The sequence below is a fragment of the Haplochromis burtoni genome, unplaced genomic scaffold (genome assembly GCF_018398535.1).
Source record: "Haplochromis burtoni strain Fernald_Lab_line unplaced genomic scaffold, NCSU_Asbu1 Contig_122, whole genome shotgun sequence".
NCBI classification, from domain to species: domain Eukaryota; kingdom Metazoa; phylum Chordata; class Actinopteri; order Cichliformes; family Cichlidae; genus Haplochromis; species Haplochromis burtoni.
The window spans coordinates 515,886-533,065 of NW_024582483.1; the positions used below are offsets into that span (position 1 = coordinate 515,886).

The following is a 17,180-nucleotide window of genomic DNA, read 5'->3' on the forward strand; positions in this document are numbered from 1 at the left end:
CTGCTTTCGTTTTTACTTTTTTCAGTTTATATTTTTTTTCCATCCTGCCTTAAAAAATTAAAAAGAATTACTGGCCTTTTATTTCACTAAAATAGTTTAACATGCTTAATGCATTCAACATACAAGTACCACATTAATACGTGAAAGTCCTTTTTTAATCTACATCAATAAAATTCGATCTATGTAACTACTGTTCACACTGTGAGAATTGCATGGTGAAAAAGGTAACTAACACTTGTGCTTCCCCCACGTGTGATGTGTGGAAATCTTCAGACGTGTATCCCTTCTAGGAGCATATCTCGGCAACTGTAGTGTAATATGTTATTTCATGTCAGGTGATTTACACTTTGCATTCAGAGGTTGTTTTGCAAACACATATAGACAGAGGTCTGATTAAAATCAATATATCATATTTTAGTCTCAGTGACTGTGTTTTGTTTTTTCCTTATGTTAACCTGGCTGTTTCCTGACTACTTCTGACAATTTTATTAACTCATTTCCTTTATGTCATCATAAATCTTCATTTGGTCTCGTCTTTCTTCCTTGCTTTCGTTTTATGCCAACAAATGCAAGCTGTATGTACTTTTTTACCTTCCACAAAAGATCAGCCCTCCACAAGAAACAAGAAAAACTCCCCAAAACAAAAACTTCATCCTATTAAATTAATTAAATATGGAAGATTTACTGCAAGAAATTAACCAAGAATTGGTACATGGCACATGTAACACACACAGTTTTATTTTTTCCCTCCACAGAAATATACTGCCACACAATAGTCTGTTTTCAAGCTGCCCGAAATGTAGATGATTTTCAAAAGCTATCAGGGCAGTCGGGCCTGCAGAAGCTTTGATGAAGAGGAGTCTTTTTTTTTTTGTAAAATAGCAGACCGGGCTGGGTAGAAGACCCCCTCCTTTGTTCTGTTTTCTGCTCGCGTACACACCTGAAAACAATAATATGCCTGTTGCCATCACTGCTCTTTACAACACGACAGCAGCAAAGTCTGACACAGTGCTGCTGCTTCATTCTCGTGAGCAGCATCAAAAACGAAGAGCACTCAGAGAGCACAACACCCACCTGAAAGGCAACGTCTTTACTAAAACTCTGATATTTTATTCCATTTTATTGGTACCACTTGGACCACTGTGTGGTCATACTGAAAAAGTAAAAAGCGTGTTGTATAGCTCTCGCCATGTCCTTTCATATCATAGATTACTCAATATAGTTTTGATATAGCAAACCTGGGTACTCATGTTCCCCAACGCCTAGTATATTGTTGTAAAGTTTAAAACTAATCCATTAAAGATTGTGGGTAACAAAGTTTTTCACATTTGTTGTGACCTGACCCGAATTTCACCAAAACTAAATCAGCTGCAGCCTGTTATTGGCATTTACCATCAAAACAAAATTAGAAAATATCTTGAAAACTGTGAATTCTTAACTGCTAACAAAAAGAACCAGTCACATACTCCCTCCCCCTTGAGAGAGAACTATTTTGTGTCACAGGACTTGACATCTGAAGCGAGTTTGAGTAACTAACAGATGAAACATGGAACGATGTTCATTCCTTTGTACACATCTGATGTGGTTTCACGGTCTCACAACAGGTACTGGTGAAGTGAATACGTTTTATTCTTAGGACACTTTTCCAAACACAGTTACAAAATGCTCACTTTCAGAGAAGCAAAAAGAATCAGACGTGTAAGATATGCCCACACATACAGATAAAAATGCTGAATCGCGATCGCTGAAACATTTTGGTGTCTGAGCGTTCAGTATGTGTCTGCAGATGTGTGTGTCGAAGGCCAAAGATTTACATGCTGGTCACGAGTGTGACAGTCTGTAAGACCAGGGTGCTTTACAAAAGTGCTTCACAAGGGGGATAAATCAGGCACACGAGGGAGAGCCGTGAGCCTCAAAGAATAAACTGTCATGCAGAGCTTTTGTATTTCAAGAGTAATGATACGACTTCTTCAGTCCAGCTGTGAAACTTGCAGAAAACAGCAGAGACAAACTGTCAGGCATCTTACTGTACACACAGAAACCATTTGTGACACCAGTACTGTGGTTCTGCATGCTTTTCCCCATTAAGCAAAGTTTGGAAGCAAAAAGCAGCACATTCATGAACTTTTCAGAACAATCTAACGAGAAAACACAAATCCTGAAAAAGTTTTTTCAGTAGTAAAGAAATGAGCATTTTTAGAAGTGGGAGTTTTCTTCTTTTTTGCTGCTTTTCTGTAATTTGTCTTTTGTCTCCAATAGGCGTCGCATTTTGGCTCAGTATATGTGCTATAAGAAAGTTATAAAGTGCTATGTTTTTAGGTTATGATAGTCATTTTTGAGTAGGTTTGCAAGACACAAGAAAAAACAAACAAACACATTAAACAGGTTATTCTCTCTCACAGAAAACAATTAAGACAGATGAACAGCAGCTCTGTGACTGGCTTTTCATCTGTGACTCAACATCAGTTTTCACCCTCACTGTAATGTCAGAAGTAAAGAAGTGAGGGGTTGAGTGGGCTAACTCAAGAAGATCATTAAAAGTCAGAGTCAGAATTCAGAGAAATCTCTGCATGCAAGAGGTGGGGACAAAAATCATACTGGAAGGCTGTGTTTAAAGTGACATGTGAGTAGTGGAAATCCTGGCATGGGCTCATAAATCATTAATATGACCAAAAAGGCATTAATCTTGATTCTTCTGAAAAGCTCATAAAAAATGATGTCTTTCACAATATCTGCTGTATTTATACTTTGCCCATTTGTGAAGTTTGGCTTCACAAAAACCTCCAGTTAAGCACTAACAAGTCTTTACTGGGACTGCCAGAAACTGATCTGTTAGTGTTGTTCATAATCCAAACCAATTATGTTACCTCATTTTTTATGTTCATGTCAGCCTAAATTTGCCTTAGTTATGCTTGTAATACATTTTGGTTTTGTATTCTTCCTCAAATATTAGTAAGGCATCAAACTCCAACAAACATGCAAAACCACTGGTACGGTCATTTCAAAGTAACCACCAAGCCTTTGTTGTTTTCCTTTCACTGCACTTAGGGGTGGAATTTACTGATGTGTCTGTTTCTGTCCCCGGTCTGTGTAAAAGTCTGTGCACAGTGGGGGCAGGAGTACGGTCTCTCCCCTGTGTGTATCCTCATGTGAACATTTAGTTTGTCTTTGCTAATAAAGCGTTTGCTGCAGCAGGTGCACGCATACGGTTTATCTCCCGTGTGGTAGCGCTGGTGCATCTTCAGCTCTGTCATGCGGCCGTAAGTTCTACCGCACTGGGGACACTCGTAACTGGGCCGAACCTCCATGTGCTGTCTGCTGTGTAGGCGCAACCCGCTGGACGACCTGAAACTCTTACTGCACTGGGAACACTGGTAAGGTTTTTCTCCTGTGTGGATGTGCACATGTAGCTTGAGGCTCGCTGCGGATGGGAAGCCGTTCCCACAGATGGAGCAGAGGTGAGGTCTCTCCCCTGTGTGGATCGTCAGGTGTTTCTCCAGCTTATTCTTGTTCAGGAACGTCCTCCCGCAGACGGAGCAGGTCTGCGGCTGCTCTCCCTCGTGTGAACTCATGTGTTCCGTCAGCTCCATCAGGGTGGAGAAAGCAAAATCGCACCGAGTGCAGGAGTAGGGCCTCTCCTTCTTGAATTTCCTGTGTTTGAGGCAGTGCTGCTCTAGATCTTCCCTCTCCTCAAAGGTTTCAATACAACAGGTGCACTGGTACGGTCTTTCTTCAGTATGAGTCCGCAGGTGATACTTCAAAGCGGTTAACTGCAGAAAGACGGTGTCGCAGTGTGGACATTTAGATTCGCGCCTGTTATGGACCATTAAGTGCCTCTTATAGTGGGAAAGCTTGAGGAAGTGTTTGCGGCACAGTGAACAGTAATACTGTTCGCTTCCATGACTTTGCTCGTGCTTCTTCAGAGCATACTCAACTTTGAACTTCTTTCCACACGTGCTGCAGGAATAAGACTTCTGATGCACCGCCATGTGTACCTCCAGTTCTTCAAGACTACCAAAGGTTTCATTACACTTTGGGCAGGTCCCCTTGTTTTCTTTCACATGTACCTCCAGGTGTTTGTTGAGGTCTTCCACAAAGGCAAAGTCTGTCTGACAATCAGGGCACGTGAAACACTCCCCATTCGATGCTTTCCTATGAGTCACTATGTGCCGTTTCAAGTGATACATTCGGCGGAATTCTTTGCCGCAGTCGCCGCAGATGAGGCTTCGAGGACCCGACGCGACCTTCTTGTGTAATTTAAGGTGACTCGCAAGCGCAGCCTTCTCCTTGAACTGTTTATCGCATGCGAGGCAAGTCAGGCCTTCGACTGCGTGGGTTTTCTTGTGCGCTCTCATATCGAGCCAGCTACTGAAACTTTTGCCACATTTAGAGCAGATGTATTTGCCCAGATTGTGCTGGTTCCTCACATGTCGGGTCATGTGGTAGGACTGGCTAAAAGTCATGGCGCAGACAGGACAGCTGAAGGGTTTCTCCTTTGTGTGTGTCCTCATGTGTCTCATGAGTTTGTTTGGCCCTCTGAAGCGTCTGTTTATGCAGATGGGACAGAAATGGCCTTTTGTTTTCGCAGTGGCGGTGGGGTTTTCTTTCGGTCTCCCTTCATCTTGAGATGGTGCTTCATCGGAATGTCCTTCTTTCATCAAAACATTCGCGTTGGATCCCGTATCCTGAAAATCCCTGTTACCGAAAGCTGGATCGTCACTTGTTATTTCTTCAATCTTCACTTCGACTCTCTCGATTTGCTGAGAACTTTGTCCCTCTGTGTGGGTAGAGAAACTTTTGCTGTCTGACTCGACATGACTAGAAAACACATCGCTGTTGGATAATTTTTCACGACATTCTGGATATGACAGAACATCTGACTTGTGCTTCCTCTTGTGACTTTTCAACTCTGCAAAGCTCTCTAAAGTTATCCCACAGGCAGTGCAGACATGCTGTCCTGCACCGTGCTGGTTCCTCAGGTGTCGGGTCATGTGGTACGACTGGCTGAAGCTCATAGAGCAGACAGGGCAGTTGAACGGTTTCTCCTTTGTGTGAGTCCTCATGTGTCTGGCAAGCTTGTGAGCGTCTCTGAAGCGGCGATCGGGGCAGATGGGACAGTAGGGACCTTTTGGTTTAGTTGAAAACGGATCAAAGTCCTCATCATTGGTGTTGTCGTCATCCTCAAAACCATCACTAGTTTTGTTGCACCTGTGCTTGTTCAGCTTGTGTAAAGATGAAGATGAGGCTCCATTTTCATTATCGCAAGTCAGATTGGTCTCACTAGTAGTCTGAGACTCTGCATCATTGTCATTATTACAGAGCTTATCATTGCTGTAGCAGTTACCTTTGGGTTTGAGTGACTGAGTTTTAGTCGAGCGCGTGTTTGTTTTTGACCTTTTTTCCCCACGGCGAGGCCTTCCTCTTTTAGCTTTTCTTTGAACCGGTGGTTCTAAGTCATCTCCAATATCCACGCTGACTTCATGAATATCAAACAGCTGAGATCCATTTAGCAAGGTTTCCACTTCTTTACCAATAACTAACGCTGTGGTCAAAGTCAGACTTTCTCTCCCATTCAGAAGCCTTTCTCTGAGCTGTGGGTAGCTTGTTTTCTCAATCAGCTGATTCAAGAGGAGTTCATCCTTCAAGTGTCCATAACTGCAAGGCCTGAGCAGCTCTTCTAAAGCAGACACAAACTGATCTACAGTCTCTCCAGGCATCTGAGCCCTTTGGTGGAATTTAAGGCGGTGCATCTGAGTGGTGTGATCAGAGCTGAAGTAAGCTGTCAGTGTTGATATGGCTGCTGCGTAGGTGGTGTCATTTTGGATCAGTGTTGTGAAGATACGCTGCCCCTCCGGGCCAAGGCAGTTCTGTAAGAGCAGACACTTACTGGAGTCGACCAGCTCTTTTTCACTGAGTGCTTCGACATAGTGTTCGAACGCTTTGAGCCATTTAGACCAAAGCAAGGCTGGCTCACTGTGGACAGGCAAGAAAGGTGGAGGTGGGGACAGGATTATCAGCAGTGGCTCTGCGAGGGGCTCCAAAGCAGGGTCCTGTTTTATCACATCCTCATCTACCTTCACAGATACTTCACTCATTGTTAGGTTTTATGAAGTTTGCTCACAGGGGCTAATTTTTTTCCTTCTCCCAGTCCAGTAAGACTTCACTCACTCTAAGATGTCACTCTGTGAACTCTGTGTTCCTGCCATCCGAGCTCATCTAGGAAAACAGTAAAATATACAAACACAAATTAGCTTCAGGCGTAGTTTCTCCACATGCAGATTATTTCACTAAAATACACGCCTCACTATAATTACAGCAGCTTAATACCACAGTCTAATAATAACTCATACATTCATTGAGGTTATTATTCATTTTGAGTTCATTTATGTTAATAAAGGAAAATAGCTTTACTTGTTGTAACTCTGACCTTAACCTTAAGCATGATTTGGGCGAAGACTAATTAGATCATCACTGTGTGCAAGTTTCACTACACTCTCACCAATAACGTAGGAGTGGCAGCGATTCTTGAGAATAATAGTTGGATGGTTCTCTGTGACTGAATTAAGTTGTATTATTGGTCGGTGGGATGAATGTGTTAGCAAGGTATGTTGAGCCTGTAGTCAGAGTTTTCTGTGTTATGCAGACGGCTCTCATTTTACTTGGCTAGATCACCATGCTGAATTTTGCATTTCTCATAAACTGGTTGAACTGGCTGTTCAGAATTTCAGTTTCAAATCAGCTGAAAATGCCACATTTTCATTGATCTTATTTGTATTTGCTTTACATGTTTTATATGTGCAGTAGAGCAGGGCGATAAGGCCAAAAATATTTATCACGATATATATTTGAAAATTTGCGATAACGATATAACTGACGATATAATTGATGCGAGACAAAATACAACTCCACAACATTACTAGCGCAAAAAGACAACCTTCCATTTATTTTCACTTAAACAAGAAGCTGGTTTTTATGTACATTAAAGCTTTATAAAAATGTAACAGTGCAAATGCAAATTCCTTGCTGAAAGTTTAACCAAAAGGCATTTCCAGTAGAAATGGGCTGACATATCCTGAGCATAACCATGTATAATATCCACTGAAGTTAAAAAGAGGTGCTTTGCAACATTAAACTGCAGTGTGCAGTACGTATTTTTCGGACCATAAGGTGCACGGGATTATAAGGCACATTAAGCGAAACAAAGCAGTCAGATAAATCAAACTTTATTAAACTCATTCTTCTTGCTTCCTCCACTTCTGTACCATTGATTCATTAATGTTGAATTCTCTGGCAGCTGCTCTATTCCCATGTTGTTGCAGTATATTAATGACTAACCTCGTATTGTGGATGGATTATCTCAGTTGTTCTCCTGACTGAAGTTTGGTCCGTTTACAGCATCCTGCCATGCGATTGCATTTGTCTCTAACCATGAGGAACCTTCACGTTAACTTTTATAAGTGGAAAAGTGTTAGTGTTCGTCCTCCAGCTTCACTGTTTATGTTATGCTAACATAGCTGTGTCGCTAGCGATCACGTAGCACATCATTATATACCAGCTAGCCCAACTTCAGTAACCCTACAAACGTCACTGCTGTTTAGTTTCCTGTCTTCATTTATGTTGGAAGTGATAGCAGAGCTGTACGTTTGAATTTTTTCAGAAATCTCTCAGTCAGAACATGCTATATCATGCTTAGGTAACTAGCGAAACTAGCGAGCTAACTTCCGCTAGCTTCCTGCTAACTTCTAACTCCGTTAAATGTAATAAATTTTGTTTTCATGGATGCCTGGAAGTTAAACTTCATAGTTACACCTGGTTAAGCAGCAATGCTGATCGTTTTATTAAAGATGAAAGAATTTAGACAGTTTTTAACTCTCAGTGATGCTGCAGTGTTCATTTGACCTGAAGTATACGGAGTTTAGGACCCGGATTACTCCCAGATTTAAGAGCATCTTAGTCCGACAAATACGCTTTGTGGTGTATCTGACGGACAAACACCAAACCAGTTCCACATCACGGAAGTTGCACCATTTTTACAAACCAATTCTGGTTCATCTGTTTCACTCAACAATCGGCCATGTGCGTATGAAAACAAAGGCACTGCGCATGAGCGTTTTACTCATGTTCTATCGCGATAATTCATTTTCCTATCGTTGCCTAACATTATACCGGTATTACCGTGAACGGTATAATATGGCCCAGCGCTAATGTGCAGCTTGTTAAGCTTCACCTTACTAACACCACAGGATGAAGCCCAGCTGTAATGCAAACTTCACATTGCATTGTCTGGGGAATTTACAAAAAAAAAAATCAATGTTTTTATATTTGCTTCTACTATTTTTTTTAACACTGCTGGAACACTTCCTCAAATAGTGTAACTACCTTTAAACTAGGTTATATTACTCTCACTTCCACCTTGCAAAAAGTAAAAGTGGCTTCTATGTTTTCTGAGTGGACTAGGCAGTGCTTAGCTGATTGAGTTTCTGTGAAACTCCCCTTTTTATTTGAGCACATGCAGATCCTAAAGTAGAAAGGCTGTGTTAAGACAGAGAGATTATAACCAGCGCTGCGATACCTGCCACTGTCCAATTTGCACAAAACAGCTTCATCAGGGATTCAAACGGGCCATATTTTTATGGTAAGCCGTGGTGAGAGGCTGCTAGATGTCAATTGCTGCATTCAGCTTTTATGCTCCTTATATCTGGAACAAACTCCCAGAAAGCCTCAGATCAGCTGAAACACTCAGTTTATTTAAATCCAGGTTGAAGACTCACCTGTTCTCAGCTGCATTTGAATAAAGCACCAAATCCACACTTTTAAGCTTAAATTTCAAAACTTACATTTAACTACTGATTTTATCTACTGTTCTGATTTTATCTGTTTTGATTTTATATACTGTTGTTTGTTTGTTTGTTTGTTTGTTTGTTAATTAGTTAGTTAGTTTGCTTGTTTTAATCAATTTTAAATCATGCTTTTTATTTGTTCTTGTTTCTAATGTCTCTGTAAAGCACTTTGAATCACCTTGTTGTTGAATTGTGCTATACAAATAAACTTGCCTTGCCTTGCCTTGCAGTTGCAGTGAAGTTGCCTGTTTACCCGAATTGCACAGACCTGGAGAATGGTCAGCTGGCAAATGAATAGTGGACATGTGAAATTGGTCAAAAATGGAAATATGGTGCTGCACTGAAAACTGCCTTGTGATTGATTTGGTTGCCTGTACTTTGGAACACGCCAACCTGTCTGTAAACAATTACCAGCTGCTGACGAGCAAATGACTTCTTGTTCCAAAGTGACATCTTTTGAAACATGTTAAGTTTTAGTAGTAGGGCACAAGGTGTCCTCTGCAGACAATCACTCCTCATACAGTCTGACAAACCCTGTATCGTTTAATTACTGCTTGGTACCATCGTTAATTGTGACAGCCAATTTTGATTTAGTTTTGGTCATAATCTTTTGACTAAAATCTTCTTTGAGTCTTATTCATAATTTAGGGATCTGAATTCTTTCAGCTTTAGTAGAATAAATCTAAAGTTTATTGTTTATTGGAAAAGTCTGTGGTGAGAGTTGCTCCACACGGTTTACAAAAAGTCTTATTTTTCCTGATATCAAATGTGAAATGTTTCATTCTGGTCTCCTGGTCCTCTCAAGTGCTGACGTTTTGTCATGTGTTCATGAGAAACCGGGCAGCGAGGTTAAACGTGTACGTCTAACCTCGCTGCACAAGGAGACTACTTCTGACTGGATGCCTTCCAAACTCCTCCCGCCTTTCTACAAAACTTAATTGGTTCTGATTGGATCTCTGGAATATTTTTATCTTGGTGTGTTAGTTGATGAAAGCCCATCTATGAATCCTCACAGTGGTTAGGGTCGTGGGGGACTGGAGGTATCCCAGCTACCATACCGTGAGAGGCACTGTACATGCTGGACCAATCAAACAGCCAGAATTACTGGTCAAAGAAATTAATGCTGCTTGGTGGTTAGTGAGTGTTTAAAGACAAGTTGCCGTCTTCCAAAAAATTATTGTTTCAGCTCCTTGTCCATTATGGCCACCCTCTCTTTAAACCAACTTTTCTGCCTCCTTCAGTGGAAAAACTTCAAGTGCTTAATTATAAAAATAAGCTGGACATTTTGTCTTTTCCACGCACATCAGAATCAAACTGATCACCTCCCTGCGAAATAATCGCAGTAGGTTATACCAGTATGATGGTGACTCTGGCCCCCTCAGAGTGAGTGACTGCGGCGCGGCCCTGCGACCAGCAACACGGTGCACGCGCTAACGGTTTTTAACGTCCCTCCTCCACAGCGTCAAAGGGAAGAGAAGATTTTATAGCCACAGAGAAAAGAGGAAGCACTGAAGGAAGCATGAAGGAGGAGGAGGAGGACGCGAAAACTCACCAAACCAAACTGGGTCACAAGTCACGGCACGGACAGACGGACGGACGGACGCAGAGACGGCGGGGGGAGGGACCGCAGACTCAGCTCCGAGCCGCGGCCGTCAGCATCCCGGCAGCATGCTCCTCTCTGCAGCCGCGCACTTTAAAACACTCATTACATCTAAACGCTATGCTCACAACCAAAGCATGGAGTGAAAAACATAACCGCCATGTTAGCAGAGCTTCTTCCGGACACTGCCTCCCCTCTCACGGTGGTCTGTGTCAGCGCCCCACAGCGCCCTCAGCTGGCTGGAGGGGCGTATAATCCGCGACCCTTAGCCTTAACTTTAGCGGAAACAGCTGCTTTCTTCTACTAAGACCAAAGAGGTGTTTTTATATTCAATACTTAATTAACGATTAACAATTTGTTGACCACTTAAAGTGTATCCCATTAAAACAATAACGTGTCTCAGTGTCTCTGTAAGGTGTTGCACATTTTTCCGGATGCATCAAAGGCAGAAGGGAAACAGGGAAGCAAGTTTAATGAAATCTCGTTTCACCTCATTTCTTCTGATTCTTTACGGTCTGAAGATTTCCATCAGTGTTAACGAATGCTTTAACTAATTAACGTTATTTATTAAAGTATTCACCTGCTGTCTGGGATTGAAACAAAAACATGGCAGCACAATCGGTGGTGGTGTGTTGTGAAGTACCTGTGGGGAATAAATGCACCGTGAGCTGCTCAAACCAGTGTTACAGACTTTTAATGAGACTTTAAAAAAAAGTTTACAGTGTGCCGCACTCTTACTCAAACGGTTTCTCTCCTGTTTGAAGGATTTCTGTGCTTTGTGTGTGTTTTTCTTCGTCTCATTATTGCTGCACGCACACTTTGGGGACACAGGATCCAAACAGTGTTACTGCTGAAGGTTGAACAATATTTTAAGTATACTTCTGCATTTGGGAAGAGACAGAAGCATCAGAAACAAATGCATGCCAAAGCCTTTTATTGGTTGAACCGACTTTTAATTTGCAAATAAACCAAAAATTGCAGATTCACTGTGTTGCAGCTGTTATTCAATTAAATTAAACTTAATTTATATATTATGTGTATAATCACAACAGCAGTTCTTCAAGGCACTTTATAATGTAAGATAGAGATCCTATGATAATATAGAGAAAACTAACAATCAGATGACCGCCTTTGAGCAAGCACTTGACGACTGTGGGAAGGAAAAACTCTCCCTGCTTTACCCTATCCGATTGGGGATGATGAGAAACAGGACAAAAAACAAAACAAAACACCAGGTATGTGAGGATTTCCATTTTATACTTATGTTTCACCCACTCCGATTGCATTTGACCACATAACTTTTCCTTGTAGATGAAGAGTTTTCAGGATTTCTCATAAAAGCATACTAAACTTGTCAGTGTCTTGGTAATGATCAAACAACTTTTAAAGCTGCTGTACTTTTAAGATTGTTATCCCGTTGAAAGGTCCATGTGCAGTACATTTTCAGCTTTCAGAGAAGACTAACATATCTTCAAACACTCAGTGTGTTACAGAATTTAAAGTTAGATCAGTTACTGCAAGCTGCACAGTCCCCGAGGGAGTGAAGTAACCGGAGCATTTCCACCACCCTTACTCACAGTGGATATGACTTTCTGCTGCTTTGGCTTGCCCTAAATGTCTTCTTACTGCTGTGGTCCCCCCAAAACCAGACTGTTTTTTGTTTTTTAGTTTAAATATATGATATGTTTGCTAAGTGCGGTTGGGAATAAAATTAAAGCTTCTGACATGCACAAATCGTTAAGGTTTTATTTACATTGAACACTACATTCACACAATTCTTTCTCTGCAGCAAAGGCTTTTCCTGACGTCCAGGTTTACACAGCAGATCCTGAAAGCAGCGTCTCAGCGCTGACATCTAATCTGAGCCTCTGACTGTAATTTCAAGGCTTTAAAGGTGTGATAAATGCGGGGAACTGACTACTTTTTCTACCACTGATTGTTGGCTTTTTCAATGTAACTGAACAATTTCCAAGGGTTGTACTTGTTTTTTTTTTTCAAAAATAAGACAATTTTCTGAAGAACATGTATTTTGATATATTAAAATTACCTTTTTGGACTTCTACCTTAAGGTTTTTAATGCGTGGCTTTAACCACCTTATACTGCAGATTTGAAAAGAGCGCAGCACGACTATAATGAATGCACTTTGCAAAAAGGCACTTCACAACACTGAATAAATCTTTAAATAAAAAAAGAAAGAAAAAAAAAAAGCTTTGGCACCCCCCTTTCCTTCTTTTACCATTTTAATAAAATCCCCACAAGCAAAGCACTATTCATTCCTCTGAACATGCTACATGTGAAAGCACCGCCTTAAATCTGTTTACGCAATGAAGACAATGATGCAAGGAGACACTGTTGCAACACAATGGACCACACAGACACACGGGTAAACAATGACCATTTATTCACACACTGTATGGGGCTCAGGCGTGACAGGGTGAGGCGAGGCTGTTGGCCGGTGGGGCGGGTGAGGAACCTTTAAAGTATACATGATGAGCAAAAACCTTACAGAGAAATTTTATTTGCACTTGAAGAAAAGTACAAAGTACATGTGTGGTCTGGATTGCTGCTCCTTGAGGTGATGGTGGGGCTTCATGAAGTTCAACCATACTCAGTCTGAAGGAGGAGAAACCTCTTAAACATCCCGGGCACTTGTTCCACTCTCTGTCAGTCACTGTGTCTTACACTAGTAAACGTCTTCTCCTCTCTCTTGTCAGTAAGTGTACGTGAATGTTCTCCAGTGCCGTTTACTTTGACTCGCACAAACATGGCCAGACTACATACAAGAGCACACGCAGTAGAAAGTAGAGTCTCCCTGTACAAAATCCATCTCACAAAATATACAAACATACGCACAGTGGCACACTTTGCTCAGCAGTGAACTACACGGACGGATGAACAAGCTTCTGAAATTAGCAACTCACACGCATGCTCGTACGCACACGTCTCACAGTGAAATTCATTTTATTTAAAAATGTAACCTCGAACAGAACAGATATGAAGTGTGTGTGTGGAGGGTGGAGAAAGCAGGGAAGGGGTCAACTCAGTGCAAGTATTATGGCTTGGGAGCACTGATAACAGGCAGTAGACGGTAAAAAAAAACATGGTTTCCATTTAGTCCACACTGTTCTCAGAAAGCACTCAGCACCCTTATTATGGATGCTGAATGCCAAAGAAGCCCTGCCACGCTCACTCTCCATCCTTTTCAAGTTAAAAAACAAAAAAAACAACTGTGATTATCGATTGTTTTCTTCTTCTGTGGTGGTCTTTTAAAGCTGACAGCTCCGAGTTTGTGTACGTGAACCAGCCTGTGAACCAAAGCTGCTCCGTTCTGTGCCGTCTCTTAACAACTCTCCTCAACCTTGAAGCTTCTCTCTCCCAGTGGGAGATACTGAAATGGTGCATCAGAGAGAGTGTGAGTGTGTGCGTTCTTGTGCACTTATGTGTAAAATACAGAAAACAGAGGATAATCTTTGTGCTGAAATCCCAGGATCCATCAGCTTGAGGTTGAATTCTCTCTTTGACAATAACACATAGTGACTAATCTAGTCATCACTCTCGGCGGAGCGTCTCTGGAATAGGCAGGAATATCAGGTGGTGAATGTGTGTTTGTGAGCACAGTGACACAGAGGCGTAAAAGAGCTGCACACACACACACCCCCGTCAACTTGGGGCCTGCGTGAACGGGGGGAGAAGGCGAGTGAGAAGTTTAAGTTTAGTCCTTCGGGCATGAAGGGGTGATTCAACACCAGTCCGTCCCACGTCTCCTCACCTCGTCCTCTGTCTCCTTTAGTCCAAACGCACGCCGGCGCTCTCCTTTCCTTCAATACATGTGTACATGTGTGAATAGTATCTTGTGCGGATTTTGTCTCTAGAGTCAAACGAATGAGGAGAATCCCGTCACAGGCGTGCGTGACCCTGGCGGGTTGGTGTTGGGATTAACGTGCGTGTGCGCCGGCTGCCCTGTGGGTGTGTACGCGCCCCCTGTGCTGTGCTGGGTGACCACGGTCTGGTAGTAGGGTTCTGTATCTGCGGTGGCGCACTCCTCATAGCCAAAAGACGTGCCGATGCCTTTAAGCCCCTTGGGCTGCCGCTTCCAGGAGTTGTAGTAGGTGGGGTCGCTCATGTAGTGGTTAACGAAGGAGTGCTTCGGCTGCTCGTCCTCGTAGTCGCTGTCTGTCAGCTGGATACAAACCCAAACAAAGTTAGAGGTGGAAGTTTTTTAGGGAGACACAGACAGACACACAGCCTTTCAGTTAAATGATGCAGAACCAGAGGAATAGAGTTTTTTTCTCTTGTCATAACCTGTCATTGGAATTACCCACAATGCAACTCCGAGATTCTGGAGTGGTACGCTAGTAGCATTTCATTTCCCTTCCAGTCCCTGGCCTCAAGCAGACGTGACGAGCAGCAGGTTGTTTTCCCCCTAAAGTTTTTTTTGTACCTCTAAAGACCTATTAATGTTTTGATGTGTAAAATTGCTGCACTTCCTTGTTGAGATGGGCTCTAATAGATGCCAGTGTTTTGTAATTTGATAGCCGACACTTAGGACTCAACAGAAAAGGCTGGACTTGACCCGAGGACGCTGAGAGCACAGGCTCTTCTTCTTGGATGGCACGTTACCGAGCCCTTTGGCTAATTCAGCCTGATCAATCTGCTTTGGAGGCAGAAGTCTGGAGAGCTCACTGATTCTCACTATCATTCTTTCTTCTTATTTTAACTGGCAACCGCCAGTGCTACACCTTAGCCTCCTACGCCTTGCCTTGTTCTCGAGTTATCGCATTCACGAGGGGTAAAAACATTAGCATAGTGTGTAACACTTCCTCAATCAGACACACAGAAGAGCTGCCCTTCTTTTAACCGTGTAGATTTTTACAAACCATTACAGGGATGGAGCTGATAAGGAGTGGCAGGGAGGAAATGAATTTTCTTAAACAAGCTAATGTTCACAGATGTAAATGTAAACAGACTACACACACACTGACGAAAGCAAAGATGAAACAGGAAATTAGTGTAGTTCAGTTCAGGCTTGAACCAGACAGTTTATAGTCTGTACACAAAATGATGCCCTCTGTCCTTTAACAGAACAACACAGGAGGCATTGCTCTTTCAGTGCGAACAGACATGCAGAAGATGTTGTTTAATGTAGACCTACAGACTTATGAAAAAGACTCAGTGCCATCCTGGAAAACTAAGGATGTAGAAGCTTGTAGAAACACCTGAGGAGCAATAACTTCAATTACTACTACTAAAGGTGTTTTTCCTGACTTTATCATCTCTGGCATTGTTGTGGAGGACTTTTGGCCTACTCTTCTTTACAACATTGCAGGAATTCATTTATGCAAAGCTCTCTTTAGGTCCCACCACAGCATTTCAATCAGGTTGATATCAAGACTTTGACTGGAGCTTTGCAACTCCTTGATCATTTTCTTGTTCAGTCATTCTGTAGATTTGCTGCTGTGTTTGGGATCACTGTCCCGTTACATGACCAAGCTTTAGCTTTCAGACAGATGGCCTCACATTTGACTCCAGAATTATTTAGTATCGAGAGGAGTTCATGGTGGACTCAAGCAAGGTGCCCAGGTCCTGTGGCTGAAGAAAGCCCAAAGGATCACCTCTCTGCTACCGTGCTTGACAGTTGGTATGAGTTGTTTGTACTAATGTGCTCCGTTTGGTCTCCACCAAACATGGTGCAGTGCATCATGGCCAAACATATCCACTGTGGTGTCGTCTGTCCAGAGGACATTGTTCCAGAAGTCTTGTTTCTTTGCTTAGATGCAACTTTGCAAACCTAAACCACGCTGCCATGTTTGTTTTGGAGACATCCTTGTGGTAACCCCTCCAAACAAAGCATACTCGTTCAGTATTTTTTCTAATTGTACTGTCATGACCATTTAACATGTAGCTCATGGATTTTTTGCAGTTTCTCTGAGCATTGCATAATCTGAGCTTGGGCAAATTTCCTGGCATGTCCACTCCTGGGAAGTGAACACCTGAATGCTCTAGACCAGCAAACTGCAAACACCTGGTTTTACAGAGGTGCTCACACTTACAGTTAATCAGGTCAAATTGATTATGCATTTAGTTTTGATGGAAGCAGTGAGGATAAACGTAGTTTTTAACAGCCCTCTATGCAGTCTGTGAAAACTTTTGTACAATATAGAGTCATGATATGGAAAAATCAAGATGTCAAAGCGATTAACAAACAGCAAACATATATGAAGAAAATGAGCCAATGGAACGCTCTGTTTAAACTGTGTAACTAAGAGGAGGAGAGGCAGACAGGTAGAAAGACATACCTCTGACTCAGAGACCTCAGTGGGTTTCTCAGTGAGTGTGGTGCTCTCAGTGAGCACAGCTCCATTGTAGTTGTTGCAGATATCTTCATCAGAGTAGTGAAGTCCACCTGGACTGGGCCTTGGAGGAGACCTGGACATACACAAAGAAATGAAATCTGTCATGTTTTGATCAAATCCTGGATTGCGCCCGTGTGACAGAGGTGAGTGCTCACCTGGTCCCGTTCTTTTTCAGGAAGGAGTTCTTGGTGTTGAGCGTCCTGCTGTTAAGCTCCAGAGCTGTGAAACCTCCATTGTCCAGCGTTACAGACTCCTCTGCGGTGGACACGTGCTTCCCTAAAGATGAAAAACAAAACAAAATAGATGGAATTGGTTCAGATGAATATTAAAAATTCAAAGTGGTTCACCACCACATATTGGGATTTCTTCTTGCACCGGGTTTATTT

The 17,180-nt window shown here is 42.3% G+C and overlaps 2 protein-coding genes across 4 annotated transcripts in view; both read right to left on the minus strand.

Moving 5' to 3' along the window:
* Positions 1-1,605: 1,605 nt before the first annotated feature.
* Positions 1,606-10,724, minus strand: LOC102290420 (zinc finger protein 585A). 2 transcript variants are annotated; one of them, XM_005929296.3, is made up of 2 exons: positions 10,393-10,724; positions 1,606-6,216 (listed from the first exon to the last, which is right to left on the minus strand). In XM_005929296.3, exon 2 carries the CDS (start codon positions 6,093-6,095, stop codon positions 3,045-3,047), a length of 3,051 nt encoding a protein of 1,016 aa, XP_005929358.1. In that variant the 5' UTR covers positions 6,096-6,216; positions 10,393-10,724; the 3' UTR covers positions 1,606-3,044. The 2 variants fall into 2 exon arrangements, with proteins under 2 accessions (XP_005929358.1, XP_042079797.1); XM_042223863.1 differs by lacking the exon at positions 10,393-10,724 and adding an exon at positions 7,336-7,354.
* A 2,101-nt stretch (positions 10,725-12,825) lies between these two features.
* Positions 12,826-17,180, minus strand: part of sdk1b (sidekick cell adhesion molecule 1b) — a 277,817-nt gene continuing 273,462 nt past the window's right edge. For both annotated transcript variants that reach the window (XM_005929299.3, XM_005929297.3), the window contains 3 exons: positions 16,950-17,070; positions 16,738-16,867; positions 12,826-14,621 (listed from right to left, as the gene is read on the minus strand). In XM_005929299.3, coding sequence (XP_005929361.1) covers positions 14,316-14,621; positions 16,738-16,867; positions 16,950-17,070 — 557 coding nt within the window. In that variant the 3' untranslated portion in view covers positions 12,826-14,315. The remainder of the gene's footprint in view (positions 14,622-16,737; positions 16,868-16,949; positions 17,071-17,180) is intronic.